The 20,970-nt window shown below is 43.5% G+C and overlaps 3 protein-coding genes across 3 annotated transcripts; 1 reads left to right on the forward strand and 2 right to left on the reverse strand.

The window, feature by feature from the left end:
* Positions 1 to 8,437: 8,437 nt before the first annotated feature.
* On the reverse strand, positions 8,438 to 9,932 carry LOC131680987 (zinc finger protein 99-like). Its single transcript, XM_058961695.1, has 2 exons — positions 9,714 to 9,932; positions 8,438 to 9,661 (listed from the first exon to the last, which is right to left on the reverse strand). Exons 1-2 carry the CDS (start codon positions 9,825 to 9,827, stop codon positions 8,438 to 8,440), a joined length of 1,338 nt encoding a protein of 445 aa, XP_058817678.1. The 5' UTR covers positions 9,828 to 9,932.
* A 2,586-nt stretch (positions 9,933 to 12,518) lies between these two features.
* LOC131685415 (squamous cell carcinoma antigen recognized by T-cells 3) lies at positions 12,519 to 15,746 on the forward strand. The gene is made up of 5 exons (XM_058969109.1): positions 12,519 to 12,667; positions 12,720 to 12,946; positions 13,010 to 13,348; positions 13,409 to 15,349; positions 15,410 to 15,746. Exons 1-5 carry the CDS (start codon positions 12,629 to 12,631, stop codon positions 15,549 to 15,551), a joined length of 2,688 nt encoding a protein of 895 aa, XP_058825092.1. The 5' UTR covers positions 12,519 to 12,628; the 3' UTR covers positions 15,552 to 15,746.
* LOC131685417 (something about silencing protein 10) lies at positions 15,650 to 17,241 on the reverse strand. The gene has a single exon (XM_058969110.1). The coding sequence runs from the start codon at positions 17,146 to 17,148 to the stop codon at positions 15,760 to 15,762; it is 1,389 nt and encodes a 462-aa protein (XP_058825093.1). The 5' UTR covers positions 17,149 to 17,241; the 3' UTR covers positions 15,650 to 15,759.
* Between the last annotated feature and the right edge of the window lie 3,729 nt (positions 17,242 to 20,970).

A 20,970-nucleotide genomic window follows, 5' to 3' on the forward strand; every position in this document is an offset into this window, starting at 1 on the left:
AACCAGATACTAAAGAAAATATATATGTATTTTTGTTTTGCTCCGCCGAAGACGAAACGTAGTGCGGATGGGCTGGCAAGAAACGTGCAGGACAATGTGCACTGGAAGTTCGCTCAAACACGACACTTTCAACGTGACTATTGCATTGAGTACCCCGCGTACTGGCGCTGGCATGACCAGGCGAACAGCAGGATAGACCGGGAGGAACAAGGCATGCTGGGAGATTATTGTTATATGTTTTGGTGAATGGGTGGTAAATTGGAGAAAATTTGTGCGAGTTTATATAATTATGAATGGCACATCGTGAAATTATAAGGGCACGATAATTATAGCCCAGTTAACCCCTCAGGTCTGGGCTGGTGTTACCGAGGCAAGGCGGTAGGCTTACAGCATGTAAAATAATTTTATCCACTCCACTTCAAAGTTAGCAGTTTTTCAACATTTTTAACAATATCGTTCACAAATTTGTTTTTATTTGCATATTTCATTTTTGTTTTGTTTCGATTATAGTTATAGAGGTTGCTGGCCTAAACAGTGGCAAACATTTCAACACCCTAGAGCTTCAATCTGTCAGAAAATGTAGGGCATTCGGAAGCTAAAACTTCGTAAAATCGTACTCCTGATCGTCTTTTCAAAATCATCCAATGAAGTACTCTCCGTCACTCTTCCGAGTTTGAACCGCTCATACGGTAGTCGGTCCTAGTCAGTATTGCTCTTCTCCCATCCATTCTTCTTCTGGGCCGCCGATGGATTAAGAGCCCTTGTCGTTGTGTTTATTATATTTATTATGCATAAGAAAAAATGTCGTTTGCAATTTGGTAGTTAATCCAATTATGGAAACGTGTCCGATAGGAAGAGTGGAGATAACATATAACATATTGCTAAGATCATTTTGTCTATACAGAGTGTCGACTCATTTCTGAAAATGAAATTCCTTGATTTTCCAGGTCTTTTAATATTTTTTTCAGAAAACCATTTACGTGCAAATTTTTATTTTTAATATGTTTTAATTCAACTTGTATTGCAAAGTACATCTCCTTGTTTGTTCGGTTATACCTGCTTCAATAAAATTATCTTCTCTTCTAACATATTTGCTTCTCTATTAGCATCCTCCAACACTATTCTTTTTTGGCTTCCCACTCCCTTGCATCAGCTTCACGTCGTTTGTCGTTTCATCGATGTCATTATACCGGCCTCTTCAGCAGCTTTCTTACGGCGATCCCGATCTTCTATGAACAGAGCATATGCTCGATGAAGAAGCGCATTGAGTATTTCCATTCGGTCCACGATTCCCATATGAAGAACCGCATCGTACACCTGTCGACGTGTCACTACTGACTCTTCGCGTATGTTTTCTTGTAAACATTCGGAGTTAACGGAAAATCCACGCTCGACATTGGCATTGCCATGTGATAGACAACATATCATTTTAATCACAGCAAGCAACTCTCTACTGTCATGTTGTGGCAGTAGCTCTCTTTAGAAGTGATCAAGATGGGTTTCTTTTCGATCGTAGTTTTCACATTTTGAAGTATACAATTAGCTAGAATGACTCGGTATACAGTCGTGATTCGCTGGTTGGGCCACAGGCTTGTCCAACTAACGAATTTGATTCGCTAGTTGGACCGACTGACAAATGTCAAAAACTCTCCAGAGGAGATGTTGGTAGTGTAAATGCATATGTTCACATCTCTAAATACTGTCAGATTGATTGTCAAAGTAAATTTGACATGAGATTTTGACGTTCAAATGCTTTTTAGTTGGATAATGGTCCAACTAGCGGAGGTCCAACTAAAAAGCGGTCCCGTTAAAAAATGTCCAACCAGCGAATCACGACTGTAGTCTAATCGCCAAATGTGCAGATGCACCACTAATTCGCCCTGCATCCGTTAGAATAGTTAATAGCTTGTCAAATCTACTCTTCGCAATGCTGGGATCGGCAGTTATGACAGCTGGATCCAAACTAGCATCCTTATTCTTGTTTACGACGAATGCGAGATTCGTTCGAAATAGGTTTGTATTCCAGTTTACGACAGCAAAATCAAATGGGCATACTATTCGTTCGAATCGCTTTAGAACGAATCTTGCATTCGTCGTAAACAAGAATAAGGGTGTAGATGTCGCTCTTGTCAAAGGGTGTGTTAGTGGAGAACGACCCATCATTTTGCACACCAACGATTTAAGCATTTCCTTACATCCTGATCGAAAATGAAGCACATCTTTTTCTTTGACATTATGAGTCATTTTCAGAATTTTTATAGTATCAAAGCCTAATACAATTTCTTTCAGCGTTAAATGATTTTTCTCCACCTTTACATCATTTAGTTTAATTTGAGTTTTTGTAGAACTCAGCTCTCGTAAACCTTTCGACTAGGATTCTGACACAAAGCTGTATAAATGAAAGGCACCAAAGGGTCGTCGCTCTGATATTCACGCAAAAACGGTTCAACTTCTGAGGCAACCGATTTAAAAAATGTCAATTTCGAAACCAGTAGCGGATCTTTGAGGTCGACAATGACTGGGCAGTGCGTAAGCCTATTGTACCTGAAGGCATAAAATAGACCCCACTTGGGGTCCTTAGCTTCCTGCCCAGTAACTCCTAGCCCTGGCCTCCTCGTGGCGTCGACTGGGATACGAGTAACCTTAGTGAAGATCGGGTAACCAACCCCGGTGGGAACTTTGGTCGTATGCTGGCAGGGAAGGAGGGGTTACCCTTCTTCGGAAGGTGTAAACCTGTCCTGGTGTCCAGGTGGGACCTTAAGCAGTCCTGGCACGACGGCCCACCGGCGAGACAGGTGGTTGGCGTAGGCCCTATAAGCCGCCCCTTAAAAACCCACATAACGAACAATACAGAAGAGAATACGACCCAGAACAATCGGCAACGACCCAGGCGACGAATAAAGGATCACGATTGGAAACTCGGAACATGGAACTGCAGATCGCTCGGCTTCGCAGGATGTGACAGGATAATCTACAACGAGCTACACCCCCGCAACTTCGATATCGTGGCGCTGCAGGAACTTTGCTGGACGGGACAGAAGGTGTGGAAAAGCGGGCATCGAGCGGCTACCTTCTACCAGAGCTGTGGTACAACCAACGAGCTGGGAACCGGCTTCATAGTGCTGGGCAAGATGCGCCAACGTGTGATCGGGTGGCAGCCGATCAACGCAAGGATGTGCAAGTTGAGGATCAAAGGCCGTTTCTTCAACTACAGCATCATCAACGTGCACTGCCCACACGAAGGGAGACCCGACGACGAGAAAGAAGCGTTCTACATGCAGCTGGAGCAGACATACGACGGTTGCCCTCTGCGAGACGTGAAAATTGTCATCGGCGACATGAACGCACAGGTAGGAAGGGAGGCAATGTACAGACCGGTGATCGGGCCTAACAGCCTGCATTCCGTATCAAATGACAACGGCCAACGATGTGTGAACTTCGCAGCCTCCCGTGGAATGGTAATCCGAAGCACCTTCTTCCCTCGCAAAGATATCCACAAAGTCACCTGGAGATCACCGGACCAAGTAACAAAAAATCAAATCGACCACGTTCTAATCGACGGTAGATTCTTCTCGGACATCACAAACGTCCGCACTTATCGCAGTGCGAATATAGATTCGGACCACCACCTGGTTGCAGTATGCTTACGCTCAAAACTTTCGACAGTGCATAGCTCTCGTCGAAGTCGAACGCCGCGGCTAAACATCGAGCGGCTACAAGATGGCAGAGTGGCTCAAGAATACGCACAGCAGCTGGAAGTGGCACTACCAACGAGAGATATCCGATCCGCCATAGGTAGCACCGCAGCCACTGCACTAGGTACGGTGGGCCCGGGCCGAAGAAGCGACTGGTACGACGGCGAATGCGAGCAGTTAGTCGAAGAGAAGAATGCAACATGGGCGAGAATGCTGCAACACCGCACGAGGGCGAACGAGGCGCGATATAAACAGGCACGGAACAGGCAGAACTCGGTTTTCCGGACCAAAAAGCGCCAGCAGGAAGACCGAGATCGCGAAGCGATGGAGCAGCTGTACCGCGCTAAAGACACACGGAAATTCTACGAGAAGTTGAACCGCTCGCGCAGGGGCCACGTACCACAGGCCGACATGTGCAGAGATACAAACGGGAATCTTCTCACGGACCAGTGTGAGGTGATCCAGAGGTGGCGGCAGCACTACGAAGAACACCTGAACGGCGATGCAGCAGACGACGACGATGGCAGGGTAACGCACCTGGGAGCACGCGCGGAAGACATTACACTACCGGCTCCGGATCTCCAAGAAATGCAGGAGGAGATCAGCCGGCTCAAAAATAATAAAGCCGCTGGGGTTGACCAAATACCAAGCGAGCTACTAAAACACGGTGGCGAGCCACTGGCTAAAGCGCTGCACTGGGTGATTACCAAGATTTGGGAGGAGGAGATTTTACCGGAGGAGTGGATGGAAGGTGTCGTGTGTTCTATCTACAAAAAGGGCGACAAGCTGGATTGCTGTAATTACCGAGCAATCACCCTGCTGAACGCCGCCTACAAGGTACTCTCCCAAATACTATGCCATCGACTATCACCAATTGCAAGAGAGTTCGTGGGGCAGTACCAGGCGGGTTTCATGAGCGAACGATCTACCACGGACCAGGTGTTCGCTCTTCGTCAAGTACTGCAGAAATGCCGCGAGTACAATGTGCCCACACATCATTTGTTCATCGACTTCAAAGCCGCATACGACACTATCGATCGAGATCAGCTATGGCAGATTATGCACGAGTACGGATTCCCGGACAAACTGACGCGATTAGTGAAGGCGACGATGGATCGGTTGATGTGCGTAGTACGTGTCTCAGGGACACCCTTCGAATCACGCAGAGGGTTACGGCAAGGTGATGGTCTCTCGTGTCTGTTATTCAACATCGCGCTGGAAGGTGTAATAAGAAGAGCAGGGATCGACACGAGTGGTACGATTTTCACAAAGTCCGTTCAGCTACTTGGCTTCGCCGATGACGTTGATATTATTGCACGAAACTTTGAGAAGATGGAGGAAGCCTACATCAGACTGAAAAGAGAAGCCAAGCGCGTCGGACTTGCCATCAACACGTCGAAGACAAAGTACATGATAGGAAGAGGTTCACGACAAGAGAATGAGAACCGCCCGCTTCGAGTTTGCATCGGTGGCGACGAAATCGAGGTGGTTGAAGAGTTCGTGTACTTGGGCTCACTGGTGACCGCCGACAATGATACCAGCAGAGAGATTCGTAGACGCATCGTGGCAGGAAATCGTGCTTACTTTGGCCTCCGCAAGACACTTCGGTCGAACAGAGTTCGCCGTCGTACGAAGTTGACCATCTACAAGACGCTGATTAGACCGGTAGTTCTCTACGGGCACGAGACCTGGACCATGCTCGTGGAGGACCAACGCGCACTTGGTGTCTTCGAACGGAAAGTGCTGCGTACCATCTACGGTGGAGTGCAGATGGAAGACGGCACATGGAGACGGCGAATGAACCATGAGTTGCATCAGCTGTTGGGGGAGCCGCCCATCTGTCATACCGCGAAAATCGGACGACTACGGTGGGCCAGGCACGTAGCCAGAATGTCGGACAATAGCCCGGTGAAAACGGTTCTCAATTACAATCCGACCGGTACAAGAAGACGTGGCGCGCAGCGAGCACGATGGATCGACCAGGTGGAAGACGATTTGCGGACCCTTCACAGACTGCGTGGCTGGCGACGCGCGGCCATGGACCGAGTGGAATGGAGGAATCTTTTGTATACGGCACAGGCCACTTCGGCCTTAATCTGTTAATAAATAAAAAGCGGATCTTTGAGGCAGTGGACAATATCCAGGTATGATTTGCACTTAAATTCCTTTTTGTCCGACCGAACACCTACAAATTTTCGTATGTGCGAGGTTATATCAATCGCTCTCTGGGCTACATGTAAGTTTTCCAACCATCTGTGACCGCAATACTTAAGAGGAAAGAGTGAACATCCAGAGTACTGTGTATATAATGCTTTACGGGTCGGGACATCTTTAAACATGTTGTAGATACCACGAAGATAAGTAACTTCCTCCCAACCGCTGGCTCGAACCCCATCCTTTAAAGCGCCGCGCAAAATGTGGATTCCGCAGCTCCCAATATCTAATAGCATTTCCTCTCCTTCTTTAAAGTCCATTTTAAACTCTCTGGAAAAAGCCCAATTAACATTGGGGCCATCCATTGATACCTGAAGTACTTTTTTGAGTGGAATAGTTCTGAGACCTTCCTTGAAGGAGCGGAGCAGATTCGAGGCTTTCGACCGCTCTAGAAACTTTGATGCCATAAACCTGGTTGTTATCTCGTTATTCTCAGTTTCCCAATAACGAATATTTATGTCCATCTGCTGTTTTTTTTGTAATTTTATTCAGCGATTCATTAAAATCAACCACAACAAATTCGGCTTTGTTTATCGATTCTTCTAGAAGCATGCTAAAAAATAGGGCAATAGCAAACATCAGCACGTAGCTCATTTTGTCCCACCCGAGTTGCATTTTGTTTGCAGTAGTACTATCACGAAACATACTTTTCATCACCGTAACATCTTTTTCCGCTGCACGAAACGACTTATGACTCATTATTGTCTCTATGCACCACAGAATTTCGGCACCAGTAATATCGCTTTTAATCGTATATTTATCAATAGCACGAGAAGATGACGTTGAACTGATGGAGGGTTCTACAATTTTTACTTGTGGGTTCGCTTCGACTATAGAAGCTGACTGAGCCACAGTATGTTGCTCTGCAAATGCCAAACTTTTTTTGGGTTCAACAGTCATATATTGAGTCATAGAGTTAAAATTCGATGCAGCTCGCTGAGTATTTTTTTTGGGTTTCGTATGGATTCTAAGCGACTGCTTTCCCATGTTGCTCAAGGCAAAATCACATCCTGAAAAGTCGTCATCACACAATCTAGGTCGACAAAGAGTATACAAACAAATTTTAATGTTATTTTCTAATTATTTGGCCAAAACAGAAACAAAACTAGCAGAAATACCTTTAGCACTACTTGATTCTCAAATCGGTTCCTATGTTAGTGTCACGTCGTACAACCAGCTTCTCAGTATTTTTCGAATCACTGAAGACGTTCGAAGTTAAATGAAGAAACAATTCTGCACATTGAAAAAAAAGGATAACAAAACATTTTGCAAGGGAGGCATTTTTATATTTAACCGGGACTGTCGAATCTTATTTAAATTACCTTACAGCTAACTTATTTATAAATCCATACGTCATGCAGCATATCACTATTCGAATCAGCTGAGCGTTTAGTACCGGGCGGAAATGAAACAAGTTTACGGAACATTTTGAAAAAATATTCCATTTGAAAGATAAAAATGGAGGACGCACCGCGATCGTGACTGAAAACACTGTAGCAAAGTAAATAAAATCAAGTCACGTCGAGAATGAAGCAAATATTCGCGATGTAACGCTGGAGGTTGACTGTCAGATGGCACGAGAGTGCAATGATGATGTATTTATTTTCATTTGTCAAGACGCATCGTCAAAACGTAAAATTTTAATTATATAAACTCAATCAATATTCAAATTAAATGTTATTTCTTCTAATGAAAAGTAATTTTGATGAAGAAAATGTTTTTTACCACTGAAGAGATTGAAATCAGGATAGATAACACGATAGTGGGCGAAAATCACTGAACCTTTTCCGAATCTAAAATAACCTACCGAAACTTAACATAGAAATTATGTGTCTTCCACAAAGTTGTAGAACAGGCATATTCCAGTAATTCTTCCGAACATTTCGATATTCTATCTCTCTTCTATGAAAAGTTAGTGTTAGAAGGCCAGCCAACCAAAACATACGTATTCTTCTGAACATACTATTGAGCTAAATCTAACAAAAAATGTGTAGCTCGTGGGAATCGAGTCCTGATACACAACCATGCACTGCTAGGCCCCATGCAAAACTGACTCTGACATTATTTCGCTAAAAGCTCACTAACTTTTTTTTAACAAAGCCTGATTGACTAGCAGTCTTTGACAAAGTTGTAGATAGTTAAATTATCTTTCTTATTTTCACTTACAGTGATAATACGATGCATACAATGCCACCTAGCGGCGAAAATACGAGCTAGTGGGTTTTCTCCATGTAAATTGTTGAAAAATCCATAGAATTGACAGGATTTTTGTCCGTTTTTAGCTTGTGTCACATCTTTGTTTGTTATACATACTAGGAATACAACATCATTTGGGGCCCTATTCGCACAGTCACGTCACCTAGTGACTAGAAGAATATTTTCCTCTAGTCACTAAGTGACGTGACTGAGAATAGGGCCCTTGATGTGGTATTCGGAAGCTTAGAGAAGCAACACCCCCTTCCCCCTAAGTCTAACAACAAGGAATATTCTTTCCAAAAAAACAGACATCGTGGTCTTATAAGACAATATCAATTATTCATCACCGCTTTCGTATCTTCCGCATGAGCACGCTTGACGTGCTGATCGAGTCGATTTTTGCGCCCATAGCTTGCCCCGCATTGGTCACACTTGAACGGTTCGATACCCTCGTGCACCTTCTGCCGGTGAAATTTCCTTGCGCTGAAATTGTTGAACCACTCGTCGCATAGGTCACACTTGTAGGGGGTCGGATTGCTGTGGTGCCGCTGGTGGTTTCTCAGGGCTTGCTTTCGCTTGAACCGTGCCGGGCACTGATCGCACGGGAACGGTTGTTCCTCCGTGTGTGTAACCATATGGATCGGAACTTCGAACTTTTTCAGAAACGTTTTCCCACAGATCGGACAGGAATGAGTTTTTTCCGAATTGTGAAGCTTCAGATGGTTCCGCAAGGAACCGACCTGGGTGAACCGTTTGCCACATTCGTCGCAGGCATAATTTCGATCGGTGACAGCGCAAATTTCTTCGTGCTTTTTGAGGGTACTACTTGCGAAAAATGCGTTTCCACACGAAGTGCAGACGTATTCACGTTTCTTGTAGGGTCGTGTTTTGTGCTGCTGAAGGTGTTTTTCCGTTAGAAAACGTTGGAAGCAAACGTCACACTCGTAAGGCCGTATAACATTATCTGCTATGCGATACTTCTCGTGATGATCCATCCGATGCGTGTCCAAAGCTTGCTGACTTTCAAACATCTCCGACGGACAGCTGCAGCAGACAAATTTTGATGAAGTTTCAAGTTCAATATCGAAAGCCGCAACTTTTTTCCGTTTTCGAGGAATCTTATACGAATTTCTTTGCTTCCGTAACCGAAGAGTGGGTTTTGTATCTTTTTCAATTTGAGAATCAATTTTAGAATCTGGTTCATCGTAATCCGGGTCATCTAACCTTTCCATATCCTCGAACTCTTCTTTCAAAATTTCAACCTCTTCAATGACCCATTCATTCGAGATTACGGTTGGTTTTGTTTCGTGCTCTGTTTCCAAACGCTGAATTTCTTCAATTACAATTATAGATTCTGGTTGCACCGAGTTCGCATAGACAATTTCTTTGTCATTGAATGGCTCATCTTGTGATGTAGTCTCTGAAGTTTCTAAAAGAAGACTCTTCCTTAGAAAAGCATCCGTATCCAGGCACTGTTTACGCAGTTTAAAGAATTTGAGAAAATCATCTGCGCAAGTACCACACACCAGCTGGGATAGGCCATCCCTTCGCTTGATCTGTAACAGCATAGAATGGTAATATATTTTTTTTTCACTGTGTTTCACTCACCTTCACGCCAGTGCAGAACATTATCGTCTTAGCAATCGTACGATCTTCCCGAACAGAAAACAACGAATGGTACGGCTGGTCCTCTTGAGATAAACACACACGACATACTTGCATAGTACAAGATATCGTTTTCAGAGGATTTTGTTGAAAAAATATAAAAACGGCTGGAATGCGATACAAATAATATCACACCAAAAACACAACACTGAAAATTGTGTAAACAAGTTTGACGTTTTTCTGGTTTGTTACGTTACGTTACGTTACGTTAAGATCAGGGATGCCAGAATTGAAGGCAAGAAAGACAACCAAATCACGCTGTGTTATAAGCGTTACTATGCGAGCCCCAGCCCAGTGAGCAAATTTTCTGGCAGAGACCTGCTAGATTTCTGTAAGTCTTGGTTTGGCAGCCCTGTTAGATTTCTGCGCATATCCTGTCGGGTTAGTTGAGCTAGGGCGAACTCGGCTTCGCTCGCGTTTTCTGGCAAATTTCGAGAGGAACCGAGCAAAACCCTGGCATAACTCGGACATAAACTGTGCAAAAATCCTGGTAATTCCTACCTGGTAGAATTTAGCACGAATCGAGCAAAATATCTGACAAAGTTGTGGCAGGAAGCGTGCAGAGATCTTGGCCACACATTTCTGGCTGGATTCTGGATAAAAGTGAGCAGCATTGGTTGGTTTAACCGAGGGTCTGCCCCAAAGGGAAAAAGAGCGTGTCCGGATAAGAATAAGAAGAGTGGCAGATTTGACAAACGCAAAACAGATTCAAGATAATCTGCATAAGGCGTATGCATGTGTGCACAGTAATATTTTTGGTGGCAAACGCTTTGAGAGGCTGAAAGCACTAGTTTCTATATTCAAAACATTGTTTTAATTAATTTCGTTTTTATTAACCTCTTTTTTGGGAAGTGAATTAGTATTTACGCAATGTCGATCTTGTCAATCGTAAAGCCAAAACTCTCGCTTTGCGTATGCCTATACCTTATCTTGTACATCTTGGGTTTTCACGTCATTTGCAGTTTGACAAGACCAAAATTTGACAAGACCATAATTTGATGTTGGAACGGTCTATCCATAAGAATGATCATAGGAAGGGCAATCCATCGGGTTTAACTGCTTCTGTCAGAAACGGTTGTTGCATTTGAGCGAATTCGTTGCCAGAATTCTCGCACAAATCGCGCAAAATGCTCGCAGAAACTCTGCCATCATCAATTTCGCTTTGCTCAACTTTTGCTAACTTTCTGCTTGCCACGCTGACCGGGAGGTCGTTCATTCGGCATTTCCCGCTCGGACGTGCCTGGCAGATTTTCCCCCAGATAGCCGACAGCGAAATAAAATTTCTGGGGGTCTGGCTGGCTGAACTCTGCCAGCCTGCCGGCTCGAATGCAACAACCGTGTCTGGCAGAATTTTTCGCCTTACGGTTATAAACGGTTTTTCCTGCCAGGCACGTACCGACAGGACTGGTTCTGTACCGCTTCGGGTTTTCTTGTATTTTCTCTCTATTTTTTTTTTTAATTTTATATATATTTATAATAAAAACATATCTTCCGTAATTGGAGATATGAAGCTCACACTACTTACAATATTTTAAAACAAAATATTTGTTTCTCCTTATATTTTTCATCTGCCAAAACTATCCTTCTTGGAAGTTTGTTGCAGATGTGGCGAAAATTTAACAAAGACTAACAAAGGAGAACCGGACATTGCAACGCATGATTTGACTGTATTTGTAAGTATTACCAGTTAGTTTTGATTAACCGGTTAAGCTAACATGTATGTTCAATTTTAGTTATATATTGACCTACATAGGAGGACAAGCGCTACAGAACTGGATCTGGAGGCATTTCTTCGAACAGAGGATGGAATACATCGGAAAATTGTAATGCGCTTCAGCCTGTCGGTCGAAGCGAAACGTTATTTATGGTCACATAATGACAGATACTAGTAAGATAAATAATATGCTTTTCGTTTATGGTACACCGGAGTTGTTACGTGCACTGGTTTGGCAATTTAGAGCATAGGTGCAAAAACTGGATACATTTCATTGACACTTTTGCTCGAAAGAGCAAAACCAGCGCACTCCACTGCACCGGTGCACTGCCTTCGAAAACGACGCCGGGTCACCTCAAACTACTCGCCAACTAAAGAATACATTGGATTAGGATCAGTTCGAGATAGCGCTAGCTATGGCATATCGCTAGCTGAAGCCCCATCGCCGGTGCATGTACTCCACTCTTCATTTAAATACATTTATTTTATCATAACATGGTTATGTTTTAAGATATAAATTTGTCACATAATTCCTATTCAATAAAGTTTTAAAATTCTGAAAATTGAAATCTGAAAAACAAAAAACGTTCATTAAAAAGAAGAAAAAGAAAACCAAACGTTCATAAAGAAAGAAAAATAAGAAAACCAAATGTCAACTCAGTCCGCATTTTCTTACTCACATCTGAATCATTTCCGACTCAACCGATTGGCGGCGAAATTTCATTCGGAATCGGTTGTTGCACTGGATTCGGATTCCATTATGGATCCATTCAGAAATCCATATGGAATCCTAGCTGACTTTTTTTCGCCCATTCGGAATCGATTCGGATTCCATTCGGATCTGACTACGTGGGTAAAAGCGAAGGTGAAGAAATCGAACCTTACTGGGATATCGTTCTGGTTGAGCTGATTTCAGAAAGTAACGCTACGTAACTCAGCGTGTTTTGCTTTATACGATAAACCCTGCGGCATCCATGAAGGGCAGGCGGCCCTTTACGAACGACAACCAACGATTCACAACATTGAACTGTCACACAATTTCCAGCGTACGCGTGATGCGTTCGTTTCGTTGCGTATACCGCCAATAGCATAAACAAGTTTTTCTCATTAACATTTTCAACCAGTTACCGGAAAATAGTACAACATGTCCGATACAGAGATGAAGACTGTAGATGAATCGAAGGTTTGGAATAATAACTGCTGAAAAACGTTTAATGTGAATTTTGTTTTCGCAGGACGACCCAATGGACGCTGCCGGCGTAGATAGTGAGGTGGACCAGGAAGAGGAGGAAGGCGGTACATCCTCAAAAGTTGATGGTTCCTCATCTAGTGACACCTCAGATAGCGATGACGACGACGACGATGAAGCAGCTCAGATAAAGCAATACCTGGAGCTGCTTGGAATGATCCAGGCGGACAAGTACAACTACGACAATTACGTGAAACTGCTGGAGATTGCGCAGTAAGTTTTGTGCTTTTGGCCATTGCGGCTATGTCAGGATGAGCTATATTTTATTTTTTGCAGTCAAATAACCGACCTGGACAAGATTCGCCAGAGCGCCGAAATCTTCGCTTCCGTGTATCCGCTGTCCCCGGAGATTTGGTTGCGCTGGTTGGAAATCGAGCAGGGAGTTGCTTCCTCGTCGGAACAACTGCAAGAAGTGGACAAATTGTTCCGCCGGGCTCTGGGGGATTACTTTTCCGTCGAGGTTGCAGAACAGTATGCATTGTTGGCCGTGCGAGCCGGTCGTGAGCTCTCGGAACCGATTTGGGACGCGTTGATACCCACGTACGGACTACACGTGACCAAGGGTCGGGCAATCTGGGAAATCTATCGGGAGGATTTTCTGGAGAAGTCGGAAGAGTATGGTTTTTGATTTGGGGAGTATAATGGAGAATTTATTTATGTTCGGTTTAATTTTAGATCACCAGATCAGTTGAATCAGCTGGCGCGCATCTATGAGCGGGAACTGAAGATTCCGCTTAAAAATATGGAGAACTCATACATTGAGTATAAGTTGCTGTGTGAGAAACATAAAGAAGTACTGAAGGATCTGAATCCGGAAAAGTTTGAACGGCGCTACAAACAGGCGAAGGAACTTTTGCAGCGAATGCTTCCTTTTGAAGAGAAACTGACTGCGCTAGAGCCGCACTGTCACCAGGAAAGAGCAGAGCTTTACCGGCAGTACATCAAGGAGTGTCGGTCTCAGTTGGGGGACGATGAATTGCAGGTTCTGTACGAAAGATCCGTAACCGATTGCTGCTTGGATCCGACAGTGTGGTGTGACTACCTGCGATACTTGGACAAGTATCCACCGGACTTGGAAGAGAATCCAGCTTCGCCAGTATTCAGCCAGACAGCGGCTGATGTGGTGAACCGGGCACTGCGTAACTGCCCCTGGAGTGCTGAGTTGTACGTGGAAAAGATGCGAATTGTTGAACGTGAGAAACGTCCCAAAGAGGACGTGTTGAAGATTATGGAGGAGGTTGCCACTGTGGAATTTCAGGCTCCGGAGCCGGCTGTGAAGGTTTGGCTTGAGTACTTAACATATCTGAGAAGGCATGCTAATTTTGAGGAAGAGAAAGAACGAGATATTTTGCGTTCAAACTTTGAACTCGCTTGGAATCAGCTTGGCAGAACCTGGGGCGAGATGGCCGATCCGGAATGTAAAATATTGCAGTTTTGGGGTCGGTTGGAGTACGGACAGCTGGGTGATCCGATAAAGGGGCGTGACCTTTGGCAGAATGTTATGGACAGCTCGGACAATTGCACCCGCGCAGGTCTTTGGATCGAATTTGCCGGATTGGAATCGATGCGAGGATTTGATGCGGTTCGAAAGGTATATAAAAAGGCGATCGGTTCCGTTGCACTCAATGATCCGGAAACGCTGGCGGCGGCTTGGATGCGTTTCGAACGATGTAATGGCTCACTGGAGCAGTTGACCGCATGTCAAGAGATTTGCACAGCCACGGTGCAGGCTTACTACAGGACATTGAACCAGCAGCGAACCCCGAAGGGACGTCGTTCGGATCCGAAAAAAGACCTAGAGCCAAAGGAACCGAACAAAAAGAAACCTCTTAAGAGAACAATCGACGAGAGTAATTCGAGCGAAAACAAAGACGATCACTTTAAAAAACCAACTGTTCCGATAGGGCCATTGCCTCGCAAAAAATCAGATTCCTCGATTGAGGAAAATACCAAACGGATTCGTTTGGAGGAACCAGTAGTGAGCAAAGAAAAGGACACTGCCAACGACAGCAGGCGATTGTTTTTCAGTAATCTCAGTTTTGATGCCACGGAGGATCAGATTCGGGCCAACTTTCCGGAGTTGCAGTTTAAATCGATAGAACTAGTGCAGGGTTCTAGTGGCAAGAGTCGTGGCTTCGGTTATGTTGAATTCGAAGACGAACAGGACGTTCAAAAGGCTCTTAGCTTCGATCGGCGCCCACTCGATGGCCGTCCTGTATTCATTTCATCGTTGGCCCGGGATAAATCGAATCGTCCGCATAAATTCAAGTATTCGGAAAGATTCGAACCCAACAAACTATTCATCAAGGGACTTCCGTTCGAGGCCGGAAATGAAGACGTTCGCAAGCTGTTCGAACCGTACGGCAAGCTCCGCGATGTACGAGTTGTGTACTATCGCAGTGGCAAATCGAAAGGATTAGCTTATGTGGAGTATGAAAGTGAGGCGGCCGCCAAAAATGCCGTCCTCAATATGGATCAGTATGAAATGAACGGATTCACGCTGACTGTGGCTCTCTCTGCTCCTCCACCCAGGGGCAATCCCACGGAGGGAAGTGGATCAGAGCCTCCAGTTGCTGGTAGCAGCCTGGGCGGAGGAAAGAGACACGTGGTTAAAGGGTAAGAGGAAACTGAATTTCTTTCAGAAATAGAGGGTTTATCATTTTTGTCTTTTCACAGAGACGTCAAGCAGAAATTGTCAACCATGATTCCAACTGCCCTTCTGAGGAAGGCCACACCTACAAATCCGCAAGCCGGTACAAGTTCCAACGGCAACAAGCCAAAATCTAACGAAGATTTCCGGAAACTACTACTGAAGTAGTTTAAAAACAAACTCGAAATGCCCTCTTATTCTATCTTTTTGTTTTGTCTGTTTCTAGTTTTAGAAGCGGAAAGTTCCTTTTTTCTTTCTAGATATATGCTTTTTCTAAATACGTGTTTCGTCAATCTTACGATTGTTTATATTGTTCTGGTTAAGACACAATTCATTACTTGAGAAGTAATAATAAAGTAACAACTTACCAAAACAGTTATTTAAGTTTAACACTTCTTCTGACGAAAGTCTTGATTCCAGTCGCTTCACCACCGTACCGAGTCGTTTCGGTTCGAACCGGACGGATAGTTCCTTTCCGGCGAACCAGTGCCTTTTGGAATTTGCGACGATTTTTAACCCGAATGTTGCGTTGATCTTTCTTTTTGTGCGGTGTGAGGCCCTTATTCTTGGCCATTTGATACGTAATCTTGCGTTTGCCTTCGACTACTTCACCTTCATCTGCATCAGCTTCCTGGACATCACCGTTCTCCTCGGAAGAGCTATCAAGTCGCACCTTCTTTGCTGTTGGTTCGCTATCATCCTCCAGCTCCGATAGAACTGAATTAACATCGTCGTCTTCCGACGATTCATCCGATTTTTCCATTCTTTCCAACATCGCCAGCTTCTTTCTTGGCTGCTCCGGCTTTTCTTCATCCAACTGCTCATCAAACATCAATTCTGTACCGGAGGCAATGTGCTTTAAAATAGACTCAACCTGCGGTTTTATCGAGTTCTCGTACTTCTGGTAAAGTTCCACCAAAAGCTGCTTCATTTGGACCAACCGTTTGACAACTGGATGATTTTGGATTTTAATCCTTTTTGATTTCAGTAGCAAATAGAAGCTAATATTGTTACAGTAACTCAGACTTAGGTCGTATCGTGCCTTCAGTAGCTTCACAAACGGATGATCAACAATCTGTTTTTCCTTGAGATATTCCAACACTGGTTCCAGAACTTCGTGACATTCCTGCAAATTCTTTTCGAAATCCTCCACCAACCCATCAAATTCCGGTGCTTCCTTTCGAAATAGTTCCCTCTTCTGTCGTTCGCTCAAATCGGACAAATCCGTCGTCAGCTTAATTTCCACTCCCTCTTTCTTTTTCTTCTTACTCCGTTTAACCTCTGCCTCTTGCTCCGGAACAAAAATATCCAACGAAAAATCCGCCTCGTTTAGTTCTTTAGCCAATCGTTGCTGAATCTCTCTCGCTTCAATCTCTTCCAAGCGAGCCCTTTCCTCCTCCTGAGCAGTCAAACTGTCGTAATCCTGGTCGACATAATCCGCTCCGTAGAAATCCCTTGCCTTCGAACCCCACGCCTTTCGATCCGGCAGATCATCGTCGTCCTCCTTATCCTCGATGTCGCTGTCGTGCTCGAACTTACGAATCTCGTCGAAATCGTGCTCTTCATCGTCATCGTAGTCATCATCCTCGTCGTCGAAACCAAGAACTTCCTCCTCGCCACTGTCAGCACCGGTTCCAAATTTGCCAGCTCCTTTCCGGTCGCGAATTTTATTCAGCAACTTCTGCTCGCGTTCATCGTACTCGCCGTCGGATTCGGATGGATCGTACCGATCGCCTACATCGTATATATTGATTTTATCCGGCATTTCAACGGATGGTGGACGATATTTTCAATAAAAATTCAACAGGAATCAAGAACATTAAGAAAAATACACGTGCATTTGTTTACTAACAAAAAACCTTTAATCAGCGTTATACGCGTTACACTATGGGATACGTAAAATTCCCACTGAGACGTTCAAAAAATTGTTTCAAAATCGTTCAACACGGGCCCAACGATGGACGTTTGTTGAACGGTTATTTGGACGTTGTCCAAATTGGTCCAACGAACGTCATGAACCAGTACACGGTGCGTTACATAGCGGTACTTTCCGAGCCCCTGCTCCGAGATGCATTATAGTATAGGAGTTCACATTCGTCATGTTTGAGTGTGTTGGTTTGTTGCTAGTGAAATTCATCATGGCGGCCCAGGACCGCGAAGCACATAATCAACAAACCGACCAATCGAAACGAAGCTTGTAAGCACGTGGTAAAAATAAGTATGGCGTCCGGGATCGCAAAAGAGCAAATGTTTACATCACTAACCAATCAGAATGAAGTGTGGGACCACGTGCTTCTGTTTTCTTTTTCATTTCTTCTTGTTTGCCCGAAAAAAGTGACAGCAGATGCACACATAGAAAAAATGTGTACACCTGTATACACCTCGCCCCTGCTCGACCGGAATGACATTTGGTGCGCACTTTGTTTACTTGGCTGATCAGCTGTTCACAGGCTTTCTAAAGAACAGCTGATCAGCCAAGTAAACAAAGAGAGCGCAACAAATGTCATTCCGGTCGAGCTGAGGCTCGGAACGTAACGTTTGTAACACAGCGTATTTTGATTGATTCGTTGGACGATTTTGAAACCAACCGTTCTTAGAGGGTTTCTATCAATCAAAATACGCTGTGTTACAAGCGTTACGTTCCCAACCCCAGCTCGGCCGGAATGACATTTGATGCGCTCTTTGTTTACTTGGCTGATCAGCTGTTCTTTAGAAAACCTGTGAACAGCTGATCAGCCAAGTAAACAAAGAGCGCACCAAATGTCATTCCGGTCGAGCAGGGGCTCGGAAAGTACCGCTATGTAACGTAGCGTGTACTGGTGATGGTGGAGATCGGTAGGGGAGCCCGGGGCTAGTTTGCGGTTGGGGTAAATTGGCGGAGCCCCCTTTTCTCCGTTTCTATTAGACTTAAAGCGCTGTTACTCGTTGTGTACCTAAAGTAATGTGAAACGCATTATCCAACGTGTTTTTGTTGTGAAACATTATGTTTTGTACAAGCTGTGGGCGATATTGTGTTTTTGAGCATACTTTGTAAATTTTGTTAATTTTAAATATCTTTTTGTCAAGTTGGCGGTACTATTTATAATGCAAAAATAGTCATCATATATTTTTATTTCTGGAATTCACTCCAAAGTAAGATACTTTTTCTTGTGTCTCTCGTCAATGCAGGGGACAATTATTTCAGCCAATAGCCTAAAGAATTACGAAAATTTGCTTTTGAATATGGAGTACGCGTCGAAGTCAAAAAGACGGGGTATAATGAAAAGTGTCGAATACTATACAGTTTTATTGAAAAGACAATCGGCACATTTCATATGGTCACTTGTGTGATTGTATTTCCATTTGAATGCTTATTTTCTGGCAGTCCGCCAACTTACCCCATACATACCGCCAACTTACCCCGAGGCTGGGGTAAGTTGTCGGCTTTTCCGCGTCACATATTTTTGTCTCTAGAAAAGAAGACAACGTATCAAACATTTTAATAAAATTCAGAGATGTTACCAACAGTCTACCCTTTCATGCAACGTGTTCTATTTTGCAAGATGGAGGATCTTGCAAAATCAAAGCGTTAAAAAATGAAAACTGAAAACACCGCCAACTAGCCCTGGTCTCCCTTACCCTCTAAGAACAATTAACAAATTCATGTGAAGTTGTGTTAGTGTGAGATTGAGGTTAAATCGAGTGGAATTATTGCCAAATGAGGTTAAATCAGATGGCGAATTGAAAACATCGCGTTATATGAATGTTGTCTATACACATTGCAACTGTGTTGGTGTCCTAGACGTCAAATAAGTTAATTGGTTTCAAAATCGTCCAATGAAGGACATTTGTAGAACCAACGTTGGACGTTGGTTAAGCTAAACCTTCATGAGATGGTGTAAATTCATGAAACTCTCCAGATCACGTGCGAGGAAAGAGTATATCCGGCTAATAGGAAAGTGTCAGCTTTGTATCATACACAGCCGATCCTTCTCTCTGATAGTCTTCACTGAATCTCCTACGTAGTCCAAAATATGAAGGAGTTTGACATTGGTACTGATTGGGTCTCGGTTTCAAGTTGGAACTTTATTTATGGAACGATTTTTTATAACCACAATAATACCCCGATTACATTTCAAAGAAATGTATGAGCCAAATAGTTTCAAATGGCTGTAATTTCAAAATAATTGCAAATAAAACTCATTTCATTCATATTTTAGCAATGGTAAGCTTTTTCCGAGAAGAAAATGAAGTTTTTGTTGTAAGCTACGACTCACTTGCGGGTGAAAAAAAGCAAACTGTATCACTTTGCTAGTTCATGAGCTGAATCATAAGTGTCGCATGACTAATTTAGGTTTTGCCGCAAATCGCCAATAGCCTGGGACGGGACTTGCCGATAGATGTTTTCTTTTTTTCTGTTCATTCTATCGTTCGTCTCCAATAACCTCTATTTTTGTCTCACATAGTTTAAATGGACTTGTGAATCGCCCGGAAGTGTTGTCATTAACGTCCAATATTTTCCAAAGTTTTTCAGTGATATATAGTATATTCAACAGGAAAATTAGGTCAATCGTATTTTTCCTGTTGTGTTACGTGTTAGTAGGTTGAAATATCGCGAGAAAAGTGTAATTTTGCACAGAAATATATCGTCACAACTTTGCATTGAAGTATGTGAAGCAAGCCGCGAAAAAAATACGCCCGTTCGCGCCGCTTAGCGCATACAGCGCCGCCTGGACCTGAGTAGCCGATGCAACAATATCACGGAAGGAGGAGAAATCTTCATAGAAATCTCATGAATTTATTTATTCAGGGCTGGTGAAATCGTTTCATGTCATTTTCAATGCTTGCCTACCTTCATAAATATCTACCCTTTTTGTAAATACGTGTCAGAACTATGGGCAGATCACTTGTGATCTAGGGGCAGATCACTCTAGGAATGTATAAAAAATTTGCATCAAATTAGAAAAAAATGCATTTAATTTCCATTTTTGCATCAACTTTGCACTCCCTCGCAGAAAAGTTTGTTCAAAGAACGTCCTACGCTGATCCACTTTGTTCGACGTTTTGTGGAATGTAGAGCTAGTTTTTTCGTAGGGTTTTGACGTCTTACACACAACTCGAAAGACATTACACGCAACGCAAAATACATTATGAATTTCTATTTTGATGGAAATAAATGCATTTAATTTCGCTGATTTTTAAAAATGCATCACAAATGATCTGCCCCTAGCTTGTGATGCATTTTTAAAAGGCAGCGAAATTAAATGCATTTCTTTCCATCAAAATTGAAATTCGTAATGCATTTTGCGTTGCGTGCAATGTATTTTGCGTTGCGTGTAAGACATCAAAACCCTACAAAACAGCCCTACATTCAACAAAACATCGAACAAAGCGGATCAGCGTAGGACTATTGTTAAGTAATCTTTTCTGCGAGGGAGTGCAAAGTTGATGAAAAATGGAAATTAAATGCATTTTTTCTAAGTTGATGCAAATTTGTTATACATTCCTAGAGTGATCTACCCCTAGTCACAGAGAACAGACGTCCAGCATTCAACTTGTGTAAAATCTCTAACGGTTTCGAAGGTAGTTGGGATATCCAAACCAGGTG

The sequence above is a fragment of the Topomyia yanbarensis genome, chromosome 2 (genome assembly GCF_030247195.1).
Source record: "Topomyia yanbarensis strain Yona2022 chromosome 2, ASM3024719v1, whole genome shotgun sequence".
In the NCBI taxonomy this organism is placed as follows: Eukaryota; Metazoa; Arthropoda; class Insecta; order Diptera; family Culicidae; genus Topomyia; species Topomyia yanbarensis.

Coding starts and splice junctions, on each gene's coding strand:
- LOC131685415 (XM_058969109.1), top strand. CDS start 12,629: ATGTCCGATACAGAGATGAAGACTGTAGATGAATCGAAG. Junction 12,947..13,009: donor AAACTGCTGGAGATTGCGCA/GTAAGTTTTGTG, acceptor TATTTTTTGCAG/TCAAATAACCGACCTGGACA. Junction 13,349..13,408: donor TTTCTGGAGAAGTCGGAAGA/GTATGGTTTTTG, acceptor GTTTAATTTTAG/ATCACCAGATCAGTTGAATC.
- LOC131685417 (XM_058969110.1), bottom strand. CDS start 17,148: ATGCCGGATAAAATCAATATATACGATGTAGGCGATCGGTACGATCCA.
- LOC131680987 (XM_058961695.1), bottom strand. CDS start 9,827: ATGCAAGTATGTCGTGTGTGTTTATCTCAAGAGGACCAGCCGTACCAT. Junction 9,662..9,713: donor TGTTCTGCACTGGCGTGAAG/GTGAGTGAAACA, acceptor ATGCTGTTACAG/ATCAAGCGAAGGGATGGCCT.